Here is a 25,541-nt window from a genome sequence, read left to right on the forward strand (position 1 = left end):
AGGTCTGGCTCGCATACAATTGACTTTATCTCAAAATGGTTGAAACACTTGATTCCCCAAGTCCATAACAATTACAAGTGTATTTATCAACCCAAAGATAGATTATTATTGATGATAATTATAACCTCTTCCGTTTCATAATGTTAGTCCCATATGGAATCAATTACATAAAATAAGAAAAGAAATATATTTGGAATCTAACATTAAAGTACAACATAATTCATACTCGTAATTAGTTTACCTTTTTTAACTTTTTTGATTTTTTATTCGGAAAGCACAAGTCATAATTGCATAATTTAAGGTAAATATTTCCTTACTTAGTGTCATGTCATCAATCCACAACAAATTAATTAAAAAAAATAATCAATTTATAAATGAAATATATTCAATATGGAAAGATCATTTTGAAACGCCCAAAATAGTATATGAACTAACATTATGAAACGGAGGGAGTACTAATTATTATTATGATTAATAAATACTCATTATTATTAATATTAATAATTATTATAATTATTTTTAATATTAATAATTTTTATAATTATTTAAAATAATAAATTATTATCATCAATACAATTAATTATTATTGTTATTATTATTATTATTTTTTTGATAAAACAATTAATTATTATTATTGAATATTAATTATTATTGTTATTATTAATTATTTGAAAATAGATCAGAGCAGATTTAATTTGAACAGAACAGACTCAACAGAGCAACTCTAAAGAACAGGGCTTTAGTTGTTAATCCAAACCGTTCGTTTGGCATTGCTGTGGTTTTCTGTTTTTTGGTTTTTTGTTTTCTAATAGTATATGATGTGTCCCATAATGAATCAAAATTATATAAACTTATTAAAATTATGATAATGTTGAAAACTGACAACAGAAAAATGAAAACACCTTTTTCTTGTTTCCTATTTTTGGTTTTCAAAAAAACAGGAAATTGAAAACCAAAACTGATGCCAAACAAGCCCGTACACATTGAACTTTTGCGGACTTGCGGTAGAAGCTATCGAAATGCATTGCGCGGCCAAAACCCCCAATTTTAAACCTCCTTCCCGCCAATTCATTCCTCCCAATTTCATCTTCTTCCTTCTCTTTCTCTCTCTTTCCTCAAACACAGCAAAACCAGAAAAAATGGAAGCATCAACTCACCAAATTCCAGAAAACCCTAGAAATGTCTACCACATTGGAGGAATCCCAGTTGAATTCCCTTACAAACCGTACGGATCGCAGCTTGCATTCATGGGTCGGGTCATCTCTACGCTTGATCGAGCTCAAAGGGAAGGCCATTGCCATGCTCTCCTTGAGTCTCCTACTGGTACTGGAAAGTCTCTCTCTCTCCTCTGCTCTGCTCTTGCTTGGCAGCTTCATCGCGGCAAAAACCCTATTTTTCAGCAGCAACAGTCGAAGCCTGATTCTAGGGCGGCTTCTGACCCTCTTAATCATGGCGGCGGCTTTGTCGTTGATTCTCAGCTTTCTGGTTTGTTTTCCTACTCAAATTGTGCTTTCCAGATTCTAGGGATTTTGAATTTTAATTTTACCCATTTTGATTTGAATTACTTTGGTGGTGTTAGGGTTTTGGAAGTTTATTTATGGTAGTAGGGATTGTGGGTTTTGGGTGAAATGCTGAAAATTTAGATGTAAATTTAGCGGTGTTGATAATATTGTACTTCAGTGTGTCAATTATGGACTATTGGGTAATCATTTTTCTTGAGATTTATAGGTTTTGTTTGTTTATTCACTTATTAATGGTCTGAAATCCGTCCTTCACTCTTCTGGTTCAATTCGAAGAAGTTTGGTGTTGTGGATTTGTGGAAGTTTAGGGTAGGGCTTGTGGTTTAGGGGTGAACTGTTCAATATCTGCAAGTAAATTTAGTGTCACTGAATCATTGATCATCTTTATCCCGTTCTATTAGGAAGTTTATGACAGCTAAGAACTATTTGTTGATCTCGAGCTTCAAAATTCAATTGATGCGGATAGAAAAAAAGCTAGTGGCAAAAGCAAAATTATTAAGAGTGAAGGTTATGGCCTTATGAGTAATGAACAGAATTTATATGCGAATCAAAGTTATGGGTTTTTATTTATGTTGTTGATGTTAAAATGTTCATGGCAGGGCTTAGGGAAACGACTGTGTTTTTTTCTTTTTTTAGCATCCGACCCTCAATTTCTAACAATGAAGCAGCTAGGTGGGAAGCGTAGAATAGAAACGTGTGCAAAAAATTACTGAGCTTTATTGTCAAATGAAGCTCTCTTAAAACTGGAATCTATTTTTGTTATGATATATGCGTGCATTAACCCTGTTGTTAAGTGATTATAGAGGTGGATACTTAACATTTTTTAGTTTAAGTTACGACAATTTTTGTTCTCATTTCTGCTAGTGGTGAAGATGGCTCTTATAGACACAATAATAAATATGAATTGATTATTGGATACTTGCTAAAATGGTGATGATATGTTTAAATTTCCTAAACAGTGTTTCAGCCTATTATATGTTTATAACATGTCTATAAAGAGGTGATCAATTTTTTCTCCAGAGACTTCAACACCAGAGACAGCTCCACCTGCAACAAATACTACAAGTCAAAGCAAGAAATCAGTGCCCACCATATATTACGCCTCGTAAGTGTGGAGTTGATGTTCTTTGCGATCTTTTTCACTCAATCAATTATTTCCCGTTTTCTGCTCATAAACCAGCGGTTGGGTTTTAGCATTATTTAGTAAAGAACGTTTTATATCTGATTAGGGAACCCTCAATTGATTTTGAATGCACACCTTGCTTCTCAAAATGACTAGACATGTTTGACTTTTTTGGTCAGATCTTGTCAACCTAGACAGCTATTGACCATAATTGTATTTCTCGTTGCTTTTCTGTGTGTTTATTATTGTCTTTAATATTGTATATTATAAGGGGATCATATTCCTGTCTCTGATAAACATTATATTTGGCATGCCATTTTACAAAGCATACATACTTTTTTCTGGAGCAGAGGCCTCATTGCCAAAAGAAGCTTTAGAAATTATTCTATATGCCTGGAGGCAAGTTCTGTTCTTAGAGAATAAAATGATAACACATAGTGAATAGTACCAGATACCAGATTAAAACGGCTGCACCATATTGAAAAAGTGAGTCAATTCTGAGAACTGGACATTTGTTTCAGTTTTCCGGACCAATTAGTTTTATGTATAAAACATACACGTAGTGACTATGAAGAGGAGATGATGTGGTGAAATGTTCTGATGGTGATCTTGTGTACTATGTGGTTGGAGCTATTAGCCGTATATATTCTATATATTTTTTCTTTTGTGAATTGCTTTGGAACATTGTTCATCTTTACTGGCAAAGGCAGCAGGGTCTTTAAAGGGTTATTCAATTGGGGATATTCAGAGGAATTTAATATATTTGTTATTTGTCTTTTGGCATCTCTTTAAGAGTACACAGTCCTTTTCTGTAAGCTTTTTCTTGATTGATCAATGTAATTCTTTTCTCTTAAATAAAGAAAAACAGAAAATATCATGAAGAGGAATGGATGAAGACCACATATATGATTTTATTTATAAAAGTGGAAGGTGCTTATGGCAGATTCTCACTTTTCTGTTTGCTTAAAAATGTCAAAAATAAATTTCTATACCGGAGCTTTATAGGGAGATGTATTATGTATTTATGTACTTTGAATTTGGATGGATTACTCAAATTATAAATTTTTTGCCCAAGTAATGTGTGCTGATTATCTACTTATCTGTAACTTTGTTAGGAGAACTCATTCTCAACTTACACAAGTTATTCGTGAATATCGGAAGACGACTTACAGGGCCCCTATGGCTGTTTTGGTAAGTCTTACAATTTTTAATTTTCTGCTGGCAACTTATATTTATTTATTTATTTTTAATCTATTAAGGCCGAGATACCAAATGCTGAACTCTGAATTGGCTGAAAAAGCTCCTTGTCTTTCCATGCCGTGGTGTCTATCTTGTCATCTAATGCACTTGCTCATTTTGTAGATGAAAAGTAATTTTTTTTGAGAGCATGCCTCTTTTTTAATGTATAACTTGAAGACTGTTAGTTGAGACGATGAATACAAGAGGGGGGGGGGGGTGAATTGTATAGAGTTCCTAATGACTACTTTTTGCGGATAAATAAACAATGCATATAGGAACTTAATAAAACACACAGATTTTACGAGGAAACCTTCCAGGGCCCAACTGGAAGTAAAATCTCGACCCTACCTTAGGGATTTCAAACAAAAAACACTTCACTATAATAGGGCAAACACCAAGTTACAACCTATTAGACACAGACCTTTATTTCACAAGTTCCTCACTGGACTTGCTACTTGATAAGACCCTATCCTACCCAATCTAAGCACCACACTTAGATTCACTCGTACCACCAAAGTACTACACGTACTGCCAAAGTACAACTACTCGTACCACCCAAGTACAAAACTCACAACCTCACCTAGAAGCCAACACAAAACTGTATATTACACGAACTATAAATTCACCCAAATAACCCAACCAATACAAATATATGACACCTAGTATGATAGGTAAGCAATGCACGAAATCCGAAACTAATATGACAAGTTAAAAGCTTGGTAAACTTACTCAATTATAGCACTGTGATTTCTCCTCGCATCAACTCACAAAAACCTAAAATCATTTTTCGCTCTACTATTTATACAAGTAACACTCGTATAGAAAGTAGGTTTTCTAAAAGATAAATAAGTTAACTTAACTTATCTTTAAACACGGTTTTATGTGAATCAAGTAAAATAAAATCTTTTCCGGAAAATAAGCTCAAAAAGATATTTATTAAGAAGACTTATCTTTTTAACAAACTGATTTTAAAGAAAATAATCTTTTTAGAAAATCTTTTCCTAAAATCTATCTTTTATTATTTTCCATATTTATTTTATTTACCAAGCAAGCTTATCACGTTTCTAATAAATTTCGTGCACTAACCTACTTAACATATTTACAATAATTTATAAGATAAAAACCTTAAGTAAATATTATTGCTGCGCCGCACTTTGATCAGGTAGATTACTTGGACTCCAAGCATATTAAGTTCCACCAAAGAACTTAAACTGCTTGTCTTCAAAGTTCCTGTCAGGGAACTTAGTTCTTGTTAGAGAACTCTTCCTCTGATTTGTTTAACTTCTTCAATAAAGGTCTTCTTCATGTCTTCTTAGTTTCAGATGGTTCTTCAATCACCAAGATCAATCTTCACCTTAACTAATCACACACTAGAGAATCTTTATTAGTTGAGTTTGCTTTTAGTTCAAGTTCCTCATCATCAAAACCATTATGCTTCAACAAAGACTTGAAAATATCATGATTTCAATGTGTTGATTTGGTTTAATGGTTGTTGGGTATGCTTCGTCCTCAGCAATTGGATTCCCAGATTTTTTTTATTGATTTTGTACACTAGGGATGATGGTAGAGCCGGTAAGCTGGATGGTTGTGGTTCTTCATCATGTGATATACCTAGCTACACAGAACAAATGCATGCTCGTTTGGTGGAGAATGTGTAAACCTTTTCCTTACTTCTCACGTTTTTCCAGGGATCTAGGAAGCATTATTGCACTAATGAAAAGATACGTAATGGAGACAACCTAGATGAGGAATGGTGAAATTTCGTTAACCCAAAATACGTAGGTTAATTCTGTATTCTTTCTTAATTCCTTCCCCTAACATGGAGATATGCATTTTTGTGTAGCAAGTTACTTCTCGAGAATAAAGAAGCTGGGTGTCCACAATTCAAGTTAGTAATTTTCAATTTTTCATGATTCCATGTAGATAATCTTCACAGTTTCTGAGCTTCATGTCTGTGCCCTTTGTCTGTGCAGAAATGCTCATAGAGTTAAAAGTCATCCATCTCTCCAGAAAGGTGGCTGTCATGAGGCTCATGATATTGAAGATCTTGTTAAAATTGGAAAAACAGTAAAAGGTTAGTTAGCTTATTCAGTGCTTCAGCCTTTTTTTTCTTACCCTTGCAGTCTAGCCTATATTCCTGAAATTTTCTCTGAAATAGAGCAAATGTCTTTCCATTTGCAGGTTGTTCATATTTTGCGGCGCGTTCATTGGCTGTTGATGCACATATTGTTTTTTGCCCATATAGTTATATTACCAATCCAATTATCCGAAGAGCAATGGAAATTGACATCAAGGGAGCTATTCTTGTTCTTGATGAAGCCCAGTATGCTTATAACTCTCATCTTGACTGTTTTGTCTCTTTCCCACTGCATTTATGATCATGATTTCTTGATAGGAGTCTGTACTCTAGTCTTTTTTTATGTTGGTAAACATACCAATTTCTGCAGCCTTGCCTCTACATGTGTAATATATTGGAAAAAAGAAAATTTGTTTTGTTTAATGCTTCAATCTCCAATTAAAAATACAAGCTTTTATTGTCATGTATAAAGGAATGTGCCTCAATTGTCAACTTTTAAAATTATTTTCTTGATATCTGGCTGTATGTCTTATTCATATTTTCTCCCCGGTCTCTTAAAGGTAAATGCTTAACCAGTTATCAGTTTGAGTTGATCATGTCTATGAAGCCATATTTAATTATATATTAAGCCTGAAGTTGTGTCTGGTAACTTAAGCGATTATGACATTGTACACAAAAATACAAAATGCCATATTACCATTACTTCAAATATGGTTTTAATTTTGTTGTCTTCAGCGATTGGGTTGGGTTGCTTCTGACATTAAATTTCAATTGAAATTCCAGTGATGATACATATGCTTCCTGAGTTTTGTTATCATTAGGCCACATAGCTGGCTTTATTTGAAATGAATGAAGAATTGCAGGATTATGATTTCACAAGTACTTGATAATTATGATTTTGGGTTTGTTTTATGTAATTATAAAGGTGTTCCTCTTGGGAATATTACCTGTAGACCTGTAGTTGTTTTAATGGTGGTCTGACCAAGCTAGAATATTAAAGGATAGTGATACTTCGTGTGATTCCATAAGTTCAGTTTATATATTGTCACCAGTATCGGTAGTTTTTATAGAGAAACCTCTGAACTTATCACTTGTTGAAACTTGACAGTAATATAGAGGACATATCTCGAGAAGCTGGTAGTGTGGATGTTGACGAAGATGCTTTGCATAGTAAGTGAATCTCTTACAGTATACTGCTTTTATCTTTATCATCTGTTACTAATGCTCCCATACTTTATAAAAGAATTGCAGATGGAGCTAGGTCAGCTCTGTGGAGGTGACGCACTGACATACCAGCCTCTGTATGAAATGGTCCAGGTGATTGTTTTGCTTTTAAGCATATAAATCCATATTATCGGATTGCCTGATTAATTTTTTCTCTAATCAATTATGATGGCTGAGACTTGTAGGATGTTTTAAGCTGGATGGAGCGCCGAAAAGGGGCCTTAGAAAAGCGTGATTTTCAGCGCTATGTCTCATGGTGAGTAGATTTTTCTCTTTACCTCCCGTTTTCTAGCTTAGTTTAGTATGACCAAAGGTTGAAGAAGAAAAGAAGACAATTTATGTGATTCAGTTCTCGATTATTTTGATTTATATATCTGGTTTACATCAGTGTATAAAAAGGGTGCCTAGGCTCACCAGACTACCTGAGGCGCATTTAGTCATATATATATATATTTAATGTTTATACAGTGTGTCTCACTTCAAAGAAGCGCCCAAGGAGGTGCGCCTAGGCGCAGTAGGACCTCTATTGCTTTAGTGTGCCTTGAGCTTTTTTATACATTGGTTTTATGGTTTACACTAGACTATAAACATGCCTTTTCTGTACCATGTGTGTTTTTTCTATCTATTTATATTTTTTGATAAGTGATTGTGACCACGCAAATCAAAATCATGTTTAATGGTTTGCATTGTACTCATATTGTAAATCATTCTTTTACTTTCTCATTTATAACATTTTCAAAATGCTATGAAAGTTGAATCTTGAATGTGACAATTGGTTATGTATACCCCCTACTCACAACAAGGGCGGGCCATAGGGAGCTACCTTAAATGCCATGGCTTGTATTTAGTCTTTACCATCTAACATTAATTTTTTTTTGCTCTAACTCATATCCTAAGCTCTAGTACAAATGCACTATTATTTTTAACATTATCATACATATAAGGAGTAGGGTGTTTTAACTAGTTATAAATAATGCTAATCTATCCCAAAGAAAAATCTCTTCATTTTTATCTCAAATACTAAAGTAAGCTATTTGACTAGTGTACGTATCCATAAACATATTTTCCCTTTCTAAAATAATCTACTACATCAAAGTCTAAACAATCAATTATTTTAGGGGCTTGTCCGAGGATACTTATAACCATCTTGGAAAGGGAAGAGAGGCTTACTTTTAAAACATCCAAAATAGTAAGGAGCTAATTTATTTTGATATAGTGAGTTTTACCCTGCCGATTAAACTATGCTTCCATTGTATTTCAAATGCAGCTGGACAGGGGATAAGGCTTTAAAGGAGCTCCAAGAGGCTAGCATATCACAACAGTGCTTTCCAATCTTGCAAGAGTGTGCTGCTAAGGTCCATATCTTTACTGATAAGTTAGCTCTTGATAACCAAGCTGCTGCTTTGCTAACGTGTACAATCCATTTGTTAAGGCTATCAAAGCTGCTTCAGACACCGAGTCAGGGTTAGCTCATTTAAGTGGCATGTCAGCAGTAGCATTGGAGGGTAATTACTTTTGAAAGTGCTTTTGCTTTATTCATCAGATTCTGTCAAACTCTAACACGATATGTTTTTATCATTGCAGGTCTTTTCTGCTCTCTTAATTATTTTTTTCAGAAAAATGGGCTTCACACAAATGACTTCCAACTTGCTGTACAATGCATCTTCAAAAAAGACACTGGTGAGATTTCTAGATGCTGGTTTGTAACATGCAATGTTGATAAGTGAAGGAAATTGTTATCACGCATGAGGAGACCATGTATATGGTGGACTTGCATTGCAATTCTCTGGTTTGTTGGTTAAATAACATTGACATGCTGATTTCCTTAACCCTCAAAGATTTTGAAGGCACAACTAATACATAAATATGTATATTTATTATTTTTATGTGGTCATGTATGTGTCTTTGAAGTGTGATACTATGCCACAAGTTCGATGGATTTCACCCTATCAAATGATATTTTGCTGGCAAGCTATCTTCTTTTCTGAAGCATTGAACCTACCCCCTCTTCTAGCTAGGATGGTGGGGGTAGGCTTGTAAGTCTGAGGTTAAGGATTTCAAAATATATATAAATTTGAAGGTCTACAAATATCGAGTTAATTCATTTTTTTCTTTAACATTTCAACTAAGTGAATTCTTGATGTCTTCTTAAATTGTTAGCTTCATTCCATCTTATAAATTTGAGCATCCTTAAGTCCTCAACAAGGAAAAAAGAATAAATTGTGCCCTCAAGCATATTATTTTCTTTTTAATGTTGACCTAAAAAATGGATCATCATAATAAGGATGTTGTTTTGCTCTATATAATGTCTGAAATCTGGAACTCACTTCAATTTAAGATGAAATATAATAAAATACATTGCCAACCCATCTCCAAGTTTGAGAGGCGACACTCTCTCAAGGACTTTCTTTCACTACAATATCCTGAATCCTGTCTTCCTGCGAATCACCATCCTTATTTATACTGCTTTTCTATTAAATTTTTCGACTATCTGGGGTGATGATCACCACCAGCACTTCACATCTCGGTGCAGTGGAACTTGGTGAAATAAGCTCTTTTAGAATCAATCTTGAACCACCTGCTAGAGGTTCGTATGTGGACATAACTGCCCTTACAGCTTCCAACCCGTGATTACTTGCTGTCTGGCAGAGAAAGGCAGATTAGAGGAAGGAGGGGGGAAGAAACAAAAAAGAAAGATGGGCATAAATTAAAAGTGAAAGTACCTGTAGATATTTATATTTTTCTTGATCTACCAGTAAAAACCCATCTTAATATATGCTTGAACACTTTTTTTTTTTTTTTTTTTTTTTTTTTTTTTTTTTTTTAACTCATTATTATGAATAAAGTAATAGAAAGAGGAATAAATCTTTGTTTTAAAAGACAAAATGTATTTGGTAATAGTTAAGTAGTACATTTTGGAATAGGCTGTCACAAACTCACAATGATTTGGAGGAGTGAGACTTGCCAAAAGAGAGGATGTACTAATTTTTTCTAGACTTGGTTGATGATGCTCCAAGAATGTAGTATGAGATAAAATTATCAAATATATTATGAAACCTACAATTATCATCCCCTCTCATCTTTTCTCTATGAATTTCTTCTGCATGTGACTTTGACTATTTTGTCAATATATCTTATTGCGGTGTTGCTATGCACATTTCAGGTAGCTGGACACTTACTTTCAGTTTGTGGTGTTTGAACCCAGCTGTTGTATTCAGAGATATCACTGAACTTTCATTATCAGTGATTTTAACATCTGGGTAGGTTTTTGCATATTTTGCTATAAGCTGTGGTTAATTTATAATCTGTTGTTTAGGGTTGCAGTCAGTCGTACAGCAACCACCCAATAACATACTTTGGGCCGTCACTCTTGAGTTTATGTTGCTGCTTGCTGAATACTTTGAAATTGTTTCTCCTTATCGGGAAAATTAATTGGTTAGCATTTGTAGTTGAAAAGTTCACTAATTCAGTTTGTGTTAATTAAATCCATGATTGCATATGTGCACCTGGTTGAAGTTAATCCACTCCTTGAAGATGCCTGCTTGCCTTTTTCTTTGTTTTGTTATATAATTTGCACCTCAGAATCTCTTTATTTCTACATTTTTTATTTGCAACTTCTCGTGGTTGTTGTTCTGTTAATAATACGCAATGTTTCATGATTTTTATTTATTTATTTATTTTTTTGGGGTAATATCAGGACTCTATCACCAATGAATTCTTTTTCATCTGAACTTGGAATCCCATTTGGCACGCTTCTAGAGGCTCCACACGTAATTGACGTTGAATCTCAGGTATAGTCTGTGAACATGTCGTATCTTATTGGCCGAGTCCCTTTATCTCATGCTTTGTTTTGACTATTGTTCTTTATTTTCCACAGGTTTGGGCTTCAATAATTTCTACTGGTCCACATGAATATCCCTTAAATGCTAGCTATAAGACAGCCGATGCATATGCATTTCAGGTACTTGCTAATTTATTAGTTTCTTTTCCCTCCATTGCTATGAAGTCTAGGTCAATCACATCTATTTTGATTCTATTGTGAATTGTTATGAAGGATGCTGTTGGTAAAGCTTTGGAGGAGCTGTTCAAGGTTGTTCCTGGTGGTTCACTGGTGTTTTTCCCAAGCTATAAGCTAATGGATAAGCTTTGTAAAAGGTGGATTGAAACAGGCCAGTGGTCTCGGATGAATGCTAGAAAACCAGTCTTTGTTGGTAATTAATCCTGTTCTGCAAATGGCAACATAAAAAATTCAATGTTATGTTATTGGATAGTATGTGTTAACTACCTGGAGGGCCTCTTGTTTTTGTTCTTAATTTAAATGCTATTTGGAAGAGATATTTTTTGAGAAATCCTGGTTTTGCTCTACTTTAGGAGCATAATCTACAAGATAATTGCTAATATCCTTTGACATGCAGAGCCCAGAGGAGGTAGCCAGGAGGATTTTGAAGCTGTTTTGAAAGGTTATTATAGTGCAATTCGTCCAGGCACTAAGCCAGCTCTTGGAAAAAGGAGAAAGGCAAAGAAAGTAAAATCCAATTTGTCTACTACAGCTAATTCAATTGAGGAATCTAAGGAGGGGGCTGCATTTCTTGCTGTTTGCCGTGGAAAGGTGTGTGACGATTTTTATAGTTATGCATCATTGTTCAGTCCCTAGTAAGAATGACTTTACCCTTCACCATTACAGAATTATAATGATAAGTTCTCGCTGCATGATACATTGATACTACTATGTCTATTATGTACATGTGTGTGTGTCAACATGTAATCTTGCAATGACCTGGATATGTACTTAAAATAGTTGGTTACATCATATAGGTCTCCTATACTAGCTTCATAAGCACCTTGGTATTTATGCTAATTTAATAAGATAAAAGACCTTTGCACCTTATGTGGTAAGGCGTCAACAACTGATGATTAAGATAATTTTAAAATAAGTACCACATGACTGTCAGATTTACTGTAATACTAGAGGAGATTAAAACCCCATATCCACCATTTTTTTTATAGAACCCTAGCTACCCTAGCTAATGATCACATATCTCTTTCACCCTTTCTCAAAATTCATTTCTTAGACATTTTTTAGAAATTTATTTTTATATGTATAAAGTTCACCTTGCCTACTAAAGGCACACACCTTCACCTTGTGTATAGGTTCCAAGGACGTTTGCACCTTGGTGTGTCTTGCACACTTCTAAGGCTATAGCTTGGTAGATTTGGTCTTTTGTTTGTGATTAGTTTTAACATAAAGTCACTTACCTGTGTATATTATTTCTAAATTCTTTTTGCTCCTTGAATCCTTGGGACACAAAATTATAAGAAGGCTAAGATTCATCAAGCAATGAAAGTCAGTCAATCAATCAAAGCCTTAATCCCATAAGTGGGGTCAGCTACATGAACCAAAAGTGATTATTCCGTATAGTCATCCACTAAAATCTTCCTCCTCCATCCCTTACAATCAAATACCTCATTCTCATGCAAATCCATATGCTTCATATCCTTCCTAACTCCTTCCAACCAAGTCATTTTCGGTCTCCCTCTACCTCGTTTATCTTCTCTATGATTCTACTCTTCCACTTTCGTACTGGTGCACCCTGGGGTCTCCGTCTTACATGTCCGAACCAACGGAAGGAATGAAAGTCAAGATCAACTCAAATTAAGAAGTTCTTTAGTTGAAGCCTGATCACAATAATGGGCTCTTCATGAGATCTGGCTGGTGCTTGATGTGCTAAAAGGATATTTTATTTCAGTCTTACGAAATCTGGCTGGTGCTTAATGTGCTAAAAGAATAGTTCCATACGAGATTGCAGTGAACTGATATTAGGGAAGAGGGGCAATTTAGGGAGTAGAGTTACAATAAAGTTGTTAGGAGAATTTAGTTAGTTTGTTAGGGAAATGTTCTATAAATAGAGCTAATTAGAGAGAGATAAGCATGTTGAGTATTGTTGAATGCATTAAGTTAGCTTTAGAAGGCTAGATTGGGAGAGAATCCACTTCTTGAATGTGGAATTATCATACAAAAGTGCTGTAATTCAGGTAATTAATCAAAATTCATCATCTTCTTCCTATGTTCTGCTATCTATGAAGCTCAAGCTATGTTAATTCATAGCAAAGATCTGGGTGGTGCTTGATGTGCTAAAAGGATATCTTATTACAGTCCTGAGATCTAGCTGTTGCTACCAATGACGTTTTTATTTCTTTTTTAAAAAAATTTCTAATTGTTTTTGAAGTTAGATTGAGGAAAAGCATTTCAGAACAATAGAACATCTTTAAAGGGTCTGTTCCTAATAGTCTAAACCACATTAAGGCAGCTTGTGAAATTTGTGGTTGAAGAAACACACTGAGTTCTTTGGTCCAACACTTCTTTTTTCTTTCTTTTGCTCTTTTGTGGGGAAAGATATCTAGGTATACTTCTCTTTTTATTACCTGGACTGAGGAAATATTTACTGAGGAGATAAAGTGATAACATACTATCAAATAAAAAAGGAGAACACTAAAGTAAACACTGTTGTAGAAGTTAAGGAGCAAATTACATGTTTTTTCAAACTTGAGTCAAATCGCAAAAGTAATTGACCATCTAATGGAAGAAACCTGCATTTTCCTGCCTTTATTCGTGGTTTCATAGCAGATAATCCTTAAATCCCTGTGATGGTGTTAGAACCTGTGGTAATCCCAATGGCCAGCACATCAACCAGAAGTGAAAACATTAGCTATCCTCTTTTTGGTGATTATATTTGCAAGAAGCAGATTTAAGAATGACTTTGATGTCTTTTCATATTTTGTTTATAATTGATGGCTGCTCTTCTAAAGTTCTAATGCTCATAACTCTTTATCACTTGGTCCATAGTACTGATCATCCAGTGCAAAGAGCTCATAAAATTGATCTTATGGGATGATTCTCTCTCTAAGTGTGAGAGAAGATAACTATGATTTCAGCCGCAGCTAGTTAATTTTTATCTTGCTTTGGACCTTAGCTCCTGACGAAAGCAAAGCAGGAAAGATAGTGGGAAGAATTATAATAGTCATAATTGTTTGGTCAAGTCTTCATGTCACCATTTGCAAGTGCTTCCTTTTGAGGGTGGGGTGTTTTTTACAATATTTTGTTGTTGGCACTCTTTTAAAGAGCAGGCTTTCTAATATTGATCAATGGTTCTTTGTTACGTTGATCAAGTTGGATTTTCTTTCTTTCTTTGGTAATTCATCATGAAGTAAGTTGAATTTTTGGAATCCATGTATGTTAAATGGTTGAATAATTCTCCAGTGTTTATTTCTAATGGAGTCAAAAGACTCACTATTCTTTTGATTAGACATTTAAACTTCAATAGAATTAATGGCTAACTGATTAACAGATCAAGTATAGATAAAAAAACATCCTGAGAAATATATATGCTTATAGAGTAACAAAAATGCAGAAATTAAAACCTTTTGGGAAGTTTCTTAGTTCTTACCTAGCACCCCAGGCTTGTGAAATTTCCTCAAAAAGTTTAATCTAGCAGTTATGAGCACTTCGTAGTAAATCTACCATGAGGAAATTACAGTAACTGGGGTAGGCTGAATTCTATTATTCAACCAAACAATTACTGAATCAGACAATTTGTTAGGCTTTTTGTAAATAGTATGTGACTGTTGCATTTTATATATAGGGTCAGCTTCTGTTTGAACGAAGGTTAGGTGATTTGTTGTTGGTTGCATTCTTGCATTTAAAAATTCTTTCCTTTTTAATTATTCATTTAGCTCTTTTTTTTCATATAGATGACTTTATTCTGTCAGAGTTCTAGTATAACAATGTATTAACATTATAATGCTGATGTAAGGGGACAAATGATCCTTTCAAGTTGCTGAATCTTGGTTTTTGGCTGTTGGCTATGTGTGCAGGTTTCTGAAGGAATTGACTTTTCAGATGAAAATGCTCGTGCTGTGGTATCCTTTTTGAACTATTTCAAAATTTTATATAAAGTAGATTATGTGTAATAATTAGGTAGATTATGACTAAAATGAGCTCAATGTATGTCAGTTATTTATTTATTGCTATGAGAAATTCCTTCTTTATACTAATATTTGTGGGGGTGTATCTTCTTAACTGCTCCAGATAATAATTGGTATTCCTTTTCCAAATATGTAAGAATTTTTAGTCTTTTCTATCTTAATCGAACTGGGTTTTTTGGTTGTATACCAAATTGAGATTATCAATTTTGAAATCTTTGCAGAAATGACATCCAAGTTGCAGAGAAGAAGAAGTATAATGACACATATAAATGCTCCAAGAATCTTCTAAGTGGAAGTGATTGGTACTGCCAACAAGCTTTCCGAGCACTGAATCAGGCTGCAGGTATGCAGGGGTATACTAGAAAATGAGCGTCAATTAATCTTTAATAGGCTGATAGCTACAACATATTATTTAAGTGATGCTCATATTAAGTTATTGTAGGCTTTGATAAACTCGGGGTATATAAAAGAAAGGGAAACATTTTTTTTTTCTAGATGTTGCATAAAGGAAAGTTCGGTTTCAAGCTATATGTACTGCAATGTTATTATAGATCAACAACATTGGTTTTCAGTTTAATTTAAATAGCAAGGTTACAGATGAACTACAGCATCAATACATGGTGTGAAAATCCTAAAAGTCCCATAGTCTAGAAGCATAATCTCCTTGCAAAATAACATGCTAAAATGTGATTGTTGAAGAAGCCCCTTTAAAAAATCCAGCCGCTCTCAATTACGGGGAATTTAAGACAATTAAACCTGTCCCCCCTCCTCCCCCCCCCCCCCCCCCCCCCCCCCCCCCTCTTTCTAGTTACAAGCACCATACTATAGCCAGCCAAAATATTTTGCTCCTAGACTTCAAAAGCTTGAAAAAGATGGACCCTTAGGGGTGAAGGATGATTGATTTCCATGGTTGGCTGTATGATTCTGTGATCTCTCTTTAGATTAATCAGTATTTGATCTTCCTTTCTAGAAGGTTTGATTGTCTTGAGAAGCTTTATTTATTAAAGTGTTCCTACCAATCAAAACTTCTAGGAAGGTGCAAGGAATCAATCTTAGGGGAAGGGTATGTTAGTCATAGCCTATTAGTAGTAGCTTGGGGAATAAGTTAGAGTTTAATATGAGAGTTTTTCTATAAATAGGCCTCATTAGGAGGAATAATAATCATGTTGAATATTGTTGAGAAGTCTGTTATTGACTTGTTGGAGAGCACCTTCCTCTCGAAAGAAGGCATTTTATTGTTGAGCAATCAGTTTGATAATACAACTTATCCCTCTTAGCTATCCTTTTCTATCTAATTAGCTCGCTTACTTACTGTTTGGGAGCTAATTCCTAGCAGAAGGCAGAACCATTTGAGATTTTGAGAAACTAACAAGCATCAGACAACAAGTCTGAGAAACAACCTATTATCTGTTCAACTTTTCCATTCAATTTGAACGATTTCAAATAAATATTTATTGCTCTATTGATTTACTAAACAATTTCACCTATACTTGTTATCCTTGGAGGCTTAGACTGATTCCTGGTGCTCAAGGTTAGTTTGAATGGACTTATGAGACTGAAAACTGAGGTACCATTGTCTGGCTCTCGTGACCAAAAATTAGGCTGCTCAGAATGTGTCATGATTCTCAATATGTGGTATTTGAAGATCCTTTGGTGTTTTGGTTTTTCTGCTCAATATATGATTGCATTCTTGTGGCTTATTAAAAGCAAGAGATCTCAAAAGGATCACTCAAGCAGTAGTAAGTAGTTAGCAGAAAGGTGAAAAAAAACCTTTTGTTGTTCCTCTATACGTTTAATGTGTGTGTGTGTGCATGCGTGGTGTGTTCCTCTGTACGTTTGATTAGTCCTCTGGAACACCGGACAGTGGCAGGTTTAGTTGGTAACAGGGTGTTCCATTTTAGGATTGCTAACATCTGAGGGGATAGGTTATGAAAATCTGAAACAAATCCAGGTCCAGAAGACATGCCCCCCCTCCCCCCCCCCCCCCCCCCCCCCCCGGGTGTGTCATCCCCTGTACCTGTGACTCTGGTCAGGCAACAGAACTTGAGTGCTGGATCACTTGAAGTAATTATATTTCGATGGTTAACAGATGTGTCCACAAATTCGAAGCATAACGAAATCATGTCCCTAAATGTGCTCACTTTTCAAATCATCATATCATTTATATTGTTTCTTTCAAAAAAAAAAAAAATCGTATATATTGTCATGTGGCTTTATCTTTCTATTCTCTTAGAATCAAGTATTGGCTCTAATTGTTTCTTTATAGGTTTGTATAGTTTAAGTCTACCTTGCTCTCGGTACTATAACTTTTATAAATTAGCTGTTGTAATTCTTGTAACCAAGGGTTTACCATGTGATATTTACTCTTTCATTTGCCTAATGACAGGCAGGTGTATCCGTCACAGGCATGATTATGGGGCAATCATATTCTTAGGTAATCTTTGTCTTCTTAGTTCTTCCTGTTGGTTTTTTGCTGCTTTAATGTATTGGAATTGGATTGAGGTTAATAAATGAATGAGCAAAAAGGCATGATCTGGTTTGGAAAGGGATGAAGCAGTTTTATTTATTGTGCATAAACTGCATATTATGAACTCTATAAATCTGTGTGAAGTTTTATGTATGAGTAGAGGCTGCATCATGTTGTTTCTGACAAGATGGAAGAGTATCCCAATGCCTTCAAAAGAAACTCTTTTTTTCTTGATAGAGATAAAATAGATTCTTAACCATGAATGTTGTAGCATAAGATAAAATCTAGTTTATGGAGTCTGTCTTTTTTTTTTTTTTTTCCTGGCTGTCAATGTTTGTTAACATTTAAAATATATCATACTCTCTCTGCTCCCCTTTGTTTGCTCCATTGGGAGACAGTTACTTATTAGTTTTTGGTTGAAAGGAATTGACGAAAGAGAGAAGTAATGGGGTTAATGGACTGGTTGTGAGAGAAAAGTAGCTTTTAAAAGTTATGTAAAAACCACTGCATTTAAAAAAAAAAAATGCAAATTTACATGTGTGAGCATTCTTTAGTTTGAATCTTCTAAAATTCTTTGATTTAGTGAGGAAGAAAAAATTTAGACTAACAGCATGATTTTCAAATGTAAAACTATTGCCTTGGTGTAACCCATAAGCATGATTAATACTACCTCCATTTCACAATACATGCACTGTTTTGACTTTTTTTTTATTTGTTTATTTTTTATAATCTAGTTATTTACTTTGACTAGATTTTTTACTTGTATAAAAATTAAATTATAATATACCTCTGTTTTTTTTAATAGCACAATTTGGGTGGGCACAAAGTTTATGTAAGGAATGAAATAACAAAAAGCCCATGTGACTACAAAGAAGAGAGATTAAAAGTGAGGTTACAAGGGTATATATCAAATGTGAGTAAGGGTTAAATAGTTATTTGGTGTATGAAAGGATACCCATTAGAGAAATGGTGCAATTGATATCCAACTTCCCTAAAAGAAAATTGGTGTGATTAAATAAAACAGAGAAGTATAAAATATTCTTGGATTGGTTTTAATGTACATTTTCAATATATTATCTTTCCATAATTTCTTACTAATTGATAAAAAAAAAAAAGAGATAATGGTCATTGTTGTGTTTTTACAAAGTGAAAAAGTCAAAATATTGCATCTATTGTGAAACACAGGTGGTATATTATTTTGCAACCTTTTCTTTATAAAATATTGATTTATACGAAGTAACCTTTCCTCACTCTCCCTTTTCACCTGGTTTGAACTGAAGACTGGCCTTGCTTTTTTCTCCTTTTAGCCTTAAAATCCACTTACTGTTTCATATTTATTTTTCATGTCCCTACAGAACACTTAGTGGTAAAACTAGTTTGTTGCAACACAGATCATGGTAATAGAGGCAAGGTCTCACTTGGAAACTGATCTTTTACTACGCTTAATGTTCAGTCCATATATTTAATTTATTTTGTGTTCTGCCTCCTGTTTCTTTGCTGTCAACTCCTTCCTATCTTGGCATGTTTTGGTAGTAAATATATCTTGTCTACGTTATACAACTTTAGATAATGGCTCTTCACTTACTCCCTTTCAGATGAACGATTTCGTGAGGAAAGAAATACGATCTACATTTCAAAGTGGCTAAGGAAGTCAATCAGAACATATGAGAACTTTGAGACATCAGTTGAAGGATTGAAATCTTTCTTCTCTAACATTAAGGTTAAACAAGATGCTTTATTAGATGTTACATTTGTTGTCTCATTAGTTTTGTAGATTTACTTTCTAATTTTTCACAGGAGAGGGTTGGCAACACCATTAAGTTACAAGATCCTGTTGCTGATTTAGAAGGTAATCTTCCTGATGCTTCAGCCAAAGAATCCATAAGGTTGAAAACTCAGAAATCAACCAATTCACAAGTCAGTGAAATGGGAATGGTTTCTGGCAGCATGAAGATGCCATCTACTGGACTTTCTCATTGTTTATCACGCAAAGCTGGGGGTATCTCTAATCATACGACAATAAGATCTCAAAGAAACAATGGAATCCAGGAACCTTCATCAACTCATGTGGAAGATATTGACAACCAGAAAGAGATTGACAAAGATTGCTATAGTTTGGAGTATGTCACATTTGATTCTTGTTTGTTCTATATTCTGTTACACAGTAACACTAATACTACAGCAACAAAACCTAAAGCCTTATTCCCAAAAGGATGGGTTCAGCCACATTAACCAAGAATCTATGAATTGGCTCGTTACATCTATAATTGAGATTATTTTTATTGTTTATTAGTAATATCTTGTATTTATCTAATTTTTTCTACCACATATCTACAGTGCCATACATAATTTAAATCATGGATTCTTGAAAATATATATTTTGGGCAAAACTTTGATGTAAATAATATAATCCATATTTTTTTTCAAAAAAAACAAAAAAAAAAAATGTAACCCATTTTTCTGGCAATCAAAACCGTTTGTTATCCACCTATAACTGAGTGTATTTTTCTATAGGAAGTGGAAAATCGGTAATGTTCATGCTGTGTTGCTGACATTGAAGTCAACTTGAGCTCATATTCCAGTAATTGAAAATTGAGTTCTGACCCTTGCTAACCATCTTCCTCTTCAAGCTAATGAAAACATACTCTCTAAAATGCCCCTCCCCCTCACATTGATGCTTATCAAATTTCCTTGAAATATATTCTATCTAAATTGATTCCTAGCAAAGTCTTTTTTTTTTTGTGCTAAATTCTTTTGCATGTGAATTATTCTCTGTTTACAGTAGTCAATGGCAATGTTTACTCAGGAGAATGTTACTGACATGGTTTCCTTCATTTTCAGGTACTGTGAAACACCTTGCACAGCTAATTTTGAAGAAAGGCTAGAACTTTCTGTTGTTAAGGAGACTCCTGTGGCTGGAAATTATGCTGTATTTAGTCCTGAGCCTTTCATGAACGAGGACAATTCTTATTCCACCATAATCCAGGCATCTGAGTTTGATCAAGCACATCATGTGTCTTTAACAGATTCAGCTCAGTCTCCTTCAAAAGTGACGTGCGCTGAAGTCACTCCAGAAAGGGTTGGCAGGGGAAATACCAAGGAGTTAGCACAGGAAATAGAGTCATCTGCAAACTTGAGTGTTAATTCTCATGCACAGAAAAGGAGGATGTTGCTTAATATACAGCAGATGAACACCATTCAGAAAATGAAGTTTGATGTGGGGAATGCAGAAAATAATCAGGACTTTAGAATGATGGATTATTCAGAGTTAAATGACAATTCAAGTCAAAGAACAAAATTTTCTAAGGTTAGTTTATCAGCATGTGAACTTAAGCCTAGCGCTCAACCTTATGTGGTAAGTGAGGGCAATATATATTCCAAGAGTGGGGGTTTCTGTACGGATCAACTATTACAAATTTTTTGCTCACTCTGCAAAAACCCACTTGGTCTTCCTGAAAACAGCTTGTACGTCACATGTTTCTTGACTTCAATATCAAAAATTATTTTGAGTAATCTTTCTAAAGGACATGGGCCGCAAAGTCTACGGACTTCACCATCTCTTGTGCCAGTTGTGATAGTGGATATATTATCAGTTGATCAGCGGCTTTATAATAGGAATAACAAAGATATTCCAGGTCAGGGTATCTGGTGCCAAGAAGATGGATGTGTATACAATTCCATATTCTGCCCTTTCTGCATTTCTACCAACCATTGTCTTGGAGTGCAGATCATGGCTGCTGATGCATTAAACACTCAGTTAATTGGAAAGGTAAGGCTATTGGCGGGTATTTTGCTTACAACTTGGATAGTTGGCTCTTGGCTGGGGTATTTTTCTATGTCCTACACCTCATAATGGTGGTATTTGACCTCAAATTTCCTTACTCTATATAAGTCTGACTTTGCTTATTAATAACTATGCTTACCACAAGTACCTGCAGGCTAATACTTTTGTGATTTAACCTCTTTAATATAAGTCTGACCTCAAATAGTCTCTTTGCTATCTTGTTCTTTCAATGTTATTCAGTTATTTTCTTTTGTGCAGATACTCTTCTACTATGATCGTTTGGAGGTTAAGACTTGCCAAGGATCGGAGAGCAAGGTATTTCACTGGAACCTCTTGTAGTTCTTGTGTATGTTCCCAATAGAATTGCAGTTACTGTGGGTTTTTTGCAAACTACATTTGAGGGTAAGGTACTAAATTTGTTTAGATTTGTTAGTTGTGATCACAAAAAGTTTTATTCAAATATTTCTTAAACTTAATTCCAGAATTCTGAGCGTTTTACCTGACATGCTTGTAGGATTCTTTGATTGATAACAATTCGTGCCGAGATCAGACAGTTGGTATAAATTCTATTAAAAAATATGAATATCAATCTCAGCCGCATAGTCCAGGAAGCTGGAAATTGACGAAAGCAAAGGTGTGAATTACATTCAAATGGTCCTTATTTAGTTTCTATCGTAAACTTGTTTGATTTTGCCCCTCTATATCTTGCAGTCAAGACTACTGAAGAGGAGCCCTATGTCACAATCATAGAAGAAGATTAGTGACTACTGTGTACTGAGCTACTGGGCTCCGGTTAAGCTAGGCACTGTACAGCACATGTATGACACTTCAATAGAACATTTATTATTGACTATTAATCACATGTCAAGGGCACATATTTTAAGTTAAGGTGACTTGTGGTCGACTCGAGTTATGATGGCTTATAGCAGTGGGTTGGGTCACTTAGGTGTGCCTCTGATTTGTAAAGTTCAGCTTTTGGATAGATTCTCTAGAGGGGATGGTAACATGTCCGCAAGAATTTTGTGTAAAAATGTATAGTTAAACGGAAATCACAAATGTACAGAACGATTGAAGTTGTAATATATCAGGCTTTGTATAACATTTATGATGCTGATTGACTCAACAAAATATTTGATCGTCTTTATTTGGTGTTTTTTCCCCAATTGGCAGCCTATTCAGTTCTCCGTCTGCTGCTTCATAGTTCGTTATGGCTTGTTGCTGAGTTCAAATTTTTGTAAACAAAGAAATGGATTCGAGTCTTGGAAGTTGGAATACCAAGTAATGTTCATATTTTTGAATGGTTCTTACTTCCTAGCCTATTGATCAGTGGCAGTGAACTAGTAATTAATAGCTTTGGAAATTGCTACTTGAAGTAGCATTTGCTCACTGAACCGATTCAAAAAAAAAAAAAAAAAAAGATTTTTTCTCCACTTATATAGACGATTTATCAGGAATTTTTGAAAAAATAGTTGTATACTTAGCTTGTAATTGCAACTTTTTGACTTTTTCGTACTCCCTCCGTCCCTTTTTTACATTTCTGTTTGTGAAAATACACGGGAGTTAAAGAACTAAGAATAAAACAAGTAACAATAAAATAAAACACAATGAGAAGTACAAAACATTAAATGATGTCTTTGTGTAAAACAAAGATAGATTAATATTTAATGATGTCATGTCATCAATCATTTGTAAAAAAAAAAAAAAAAAAAAAAAAAAAGAAGTAATGTTATATGTAGCCCTAAGGGTTATTAAAGCTTTTTTGGTGTAGCAGGCCACACCGTGTGGCCTGCTGCCAAGTCAGTAAAATAACGGATTCAGATGCGCGCATAACGGGGTTACTGATTTTGTCAGGGTTACTTGTATTTTTCAGGGGTTACTTGTATTTTTTTCAAGGGTGGGGTTACTTGTATTTTTTTCAGGGGTTACTTGCATTTTTTTTTTCAAGGGTTACTTGTATGGGTTAATTCAAGGGTTACTTGTATAAGTTACTTATTCAGGGGTTACTTGTTTGAGTTATTTCAAAGGTTACTTGTATGAATTACTTATCCAATGGTTACTTGTTTATTTATTCAAGGGTTGCTTGTAGGCCCCATACCAAACCAGTATCACCTTACAAGTAACCCTTGACCAAAACTAGTAACACCCTACAAGTAACCCCTGACTAAAATCAGTAACACCCTACATGTAACCCCTGACCAAACCAGTAACACCCTTCAAGTAACCCTTGACCAAAACCAGTACCACTGTATAATTAATCCCTGACCAAAGCAGTAACACCCTACATGTAACCCTTGACCAAACAAGTAACACCCTACATGTAACCCGCGACCAAACCAGTAACACCCTACAAGTAACCCCTGACCAAAACAGTAACACCCTACAATTTTTGACGTAGAATGTTCGATCTAAGATTCCACGAAAAAAACGAACTCGAATTTCTTTGGTTCTCATTGATTTCACTACTTCAAATTTCGTTGATGATTTTAAGGATAATTAATCATAATTTTTCACAACAATTTGACACCCAATTTCTACAATTTCAGGCTTTAATTGCAGCAATTTGGCAAAGAGGAGAGAGAAAATGGGTGGAGTAGAGATATGGTCGTTGGTGATGTGTGGTTTCACTTGAAGAAAAAGCTAAGAAAAGAGGAAAGAGAAAATGGGTGGAGTTGAAAAATGGTTGTTGGTGATGTGTTATTTGGCTTGAACACAACAAGAATGAAGTTGTTTTCCGATGGACAAAATCCATTGGAAAAAATAATAAAAACCGTCGGAAACTAAATTACCGATGGCAGCCATCGGTAATTGTCCGTTGGAAGCCCATATATCGGTAATCCAAACTTTACCGATGGAAAAGCCATCGGAAAAATAATTACCGATGGGGAAACACATCGTGGAATATTTATATCCACCGATGGTTTTATCCATCGGTAATAATTTCCGATGGCTAAAAACCATCGGTGTTTTTATTTTCCGATGGTTTTTTGTCATCGGTTTTATTAAATCACCGATGGTTTTTTACCGTCGGAAAATTTTCAAAAATTACCGATGGCATTTTAACCAACGGAAAATGATAATTTCCGATGGTGTTATTGTAGGGAATATTTTCAAGCCTTTAAAATCCCACTAGCTTGAACCCCACTGTGATCATACACTAAAGTACGGTGGCGTCCAAAAGGGAAGAAAATAGAGCAAAAGAGTCGCCAACAAGTTTTTAAGGAACTTGTAAACCATTCACGAGGTGAAGGTTACACCCCTTAACGATCCAAGAGATCGTCAACTCCATAAGGTCATGAACCAAATAAGGGTTCGGGGATGAAGTTATTACAAATCCAACCTAAAAGAGATTGAACCTGCCCTAATAATAGGCCTCTACTTTATTCTGATCGTATTCATGTGCGCTTTTCAATTAACATGCAATCAATAGGATTACCCTAAACCTGTTTATCTATGTTGGTTGAATATAATGCACAAATAAACTATTATTGGCGATCACTTGAATTATAATCATATTAAACCTAACAAGATTATTAATTATCTTATTAAGCGTAATTACAAATACCAATTCCCTTTAACAGGCATAAAAGGTGTGATCAAGCAATAAATAATGTCAAGCAACATAATAAATAATCAATATCATGAATAATAATTAATAATCATCATAAAAATAATAATAATAATATTCATAATCATTATAAATTATAACAATTATAATAATAATCATGTTCATGTTAATATTAAAGCATAATAATAATAATAGCAAGATCCTAGGCATGACACTAACAAGATTAATAACAAACCCTAGCATGTCACTAAGCAATAAAAATCAAATCTTTAGCCCTAACATGATACTAACAATCATAAATATTAGGAAGAATATAGGAAGCATCGTAACAATCACATTTAATATTAAAAATACCCTAGACATGATACTAGGAATATCATAATAACAATGTAAACATGATTTCTACATCATAATATCAATAAATCAATTAAAGTACTTACTTTGATGCTTCATATCTCTTTCTAAAAACAAAATACACACGTTAGTAACTTCAAGGAAAATAATAAGACAAAACAATTAAATTAAATAATTGAAAGAGAGATTTGGGACCAAACCCTCA

At 34.4% G+C, this 25,541-nt stretch overlaps 1 protein-coding gene across 1 annotated transcript; it reads left to right on the forward strand.

The window, feature by feature from the left end:
* The first annotated feature begins 1,100 nt into the window (after positions 1 to 1,100).
* LOC145640769 (uncharacterized) lies at positions 1,101 to 22,804 on the forward strand. The gene is made up of 28 exons (XM_081692005.1): positions 1,101 to 1,485; positions 2,541 to 2,625; positions 3,759 to 3,834; positions 5,571 to 5,635; positions 5,726 to 5,770; positions 5,856 to 5,956; positions 6,064 to 6,205; positions 7,068 to 7,129; positions 7,203 to 7,276; positions 7,369 to 7,439; positions 8,451 to 8,538; positions 8,616 to 8,688; positions 8,768 to 8,863; positions 10,347 to 10,443; positions 10,881 to 10,974; positions 11,061 to 11,144; positions 11,238 to 11,394; positions 11,599 to 11,792; positions 15,056 to 15,100; positions 15,270 to 15,298; positions 15,388 to 15,509; positions 17,553 to 17,600; positions 19,229 to 19,353; positions 19,431 to 19,753; positions 20,475 to 21,402; positions 21,676 to 21,732; positions 21,932 to 22,051; positions 22,129 to 22,804. The coding sequence occupies exons 1-28, from the start codon at positions 1,140 to 1,142 to the stop codon at positions 22,165 to 22,167; spliced, it is 3,786 nt and encodes a 1,261-aa protein (XP_081548131.1). The 5' UTR covers positions 1,101 to 1,139; the 3' UTR covers positions 22,168 to 22,804.
* Positions 22,805 to 25,541: the final 2,737 nt, after the last annotated feature.

This window comes from Chenopodium album, chromosome 7, assembly GCF_948465745.1.
Source record: "Chenopodium album chromosome 7, dcCheAlbu1.1, whole genome shotgun sequence".
NCBI classification, from domain to species: Eukaryota; Viridiplantae; Streptophyta; class Magnoliopsida; order Caryophyllales; family Amaranthaceae; genus Chenopodium; species Chenopodium album.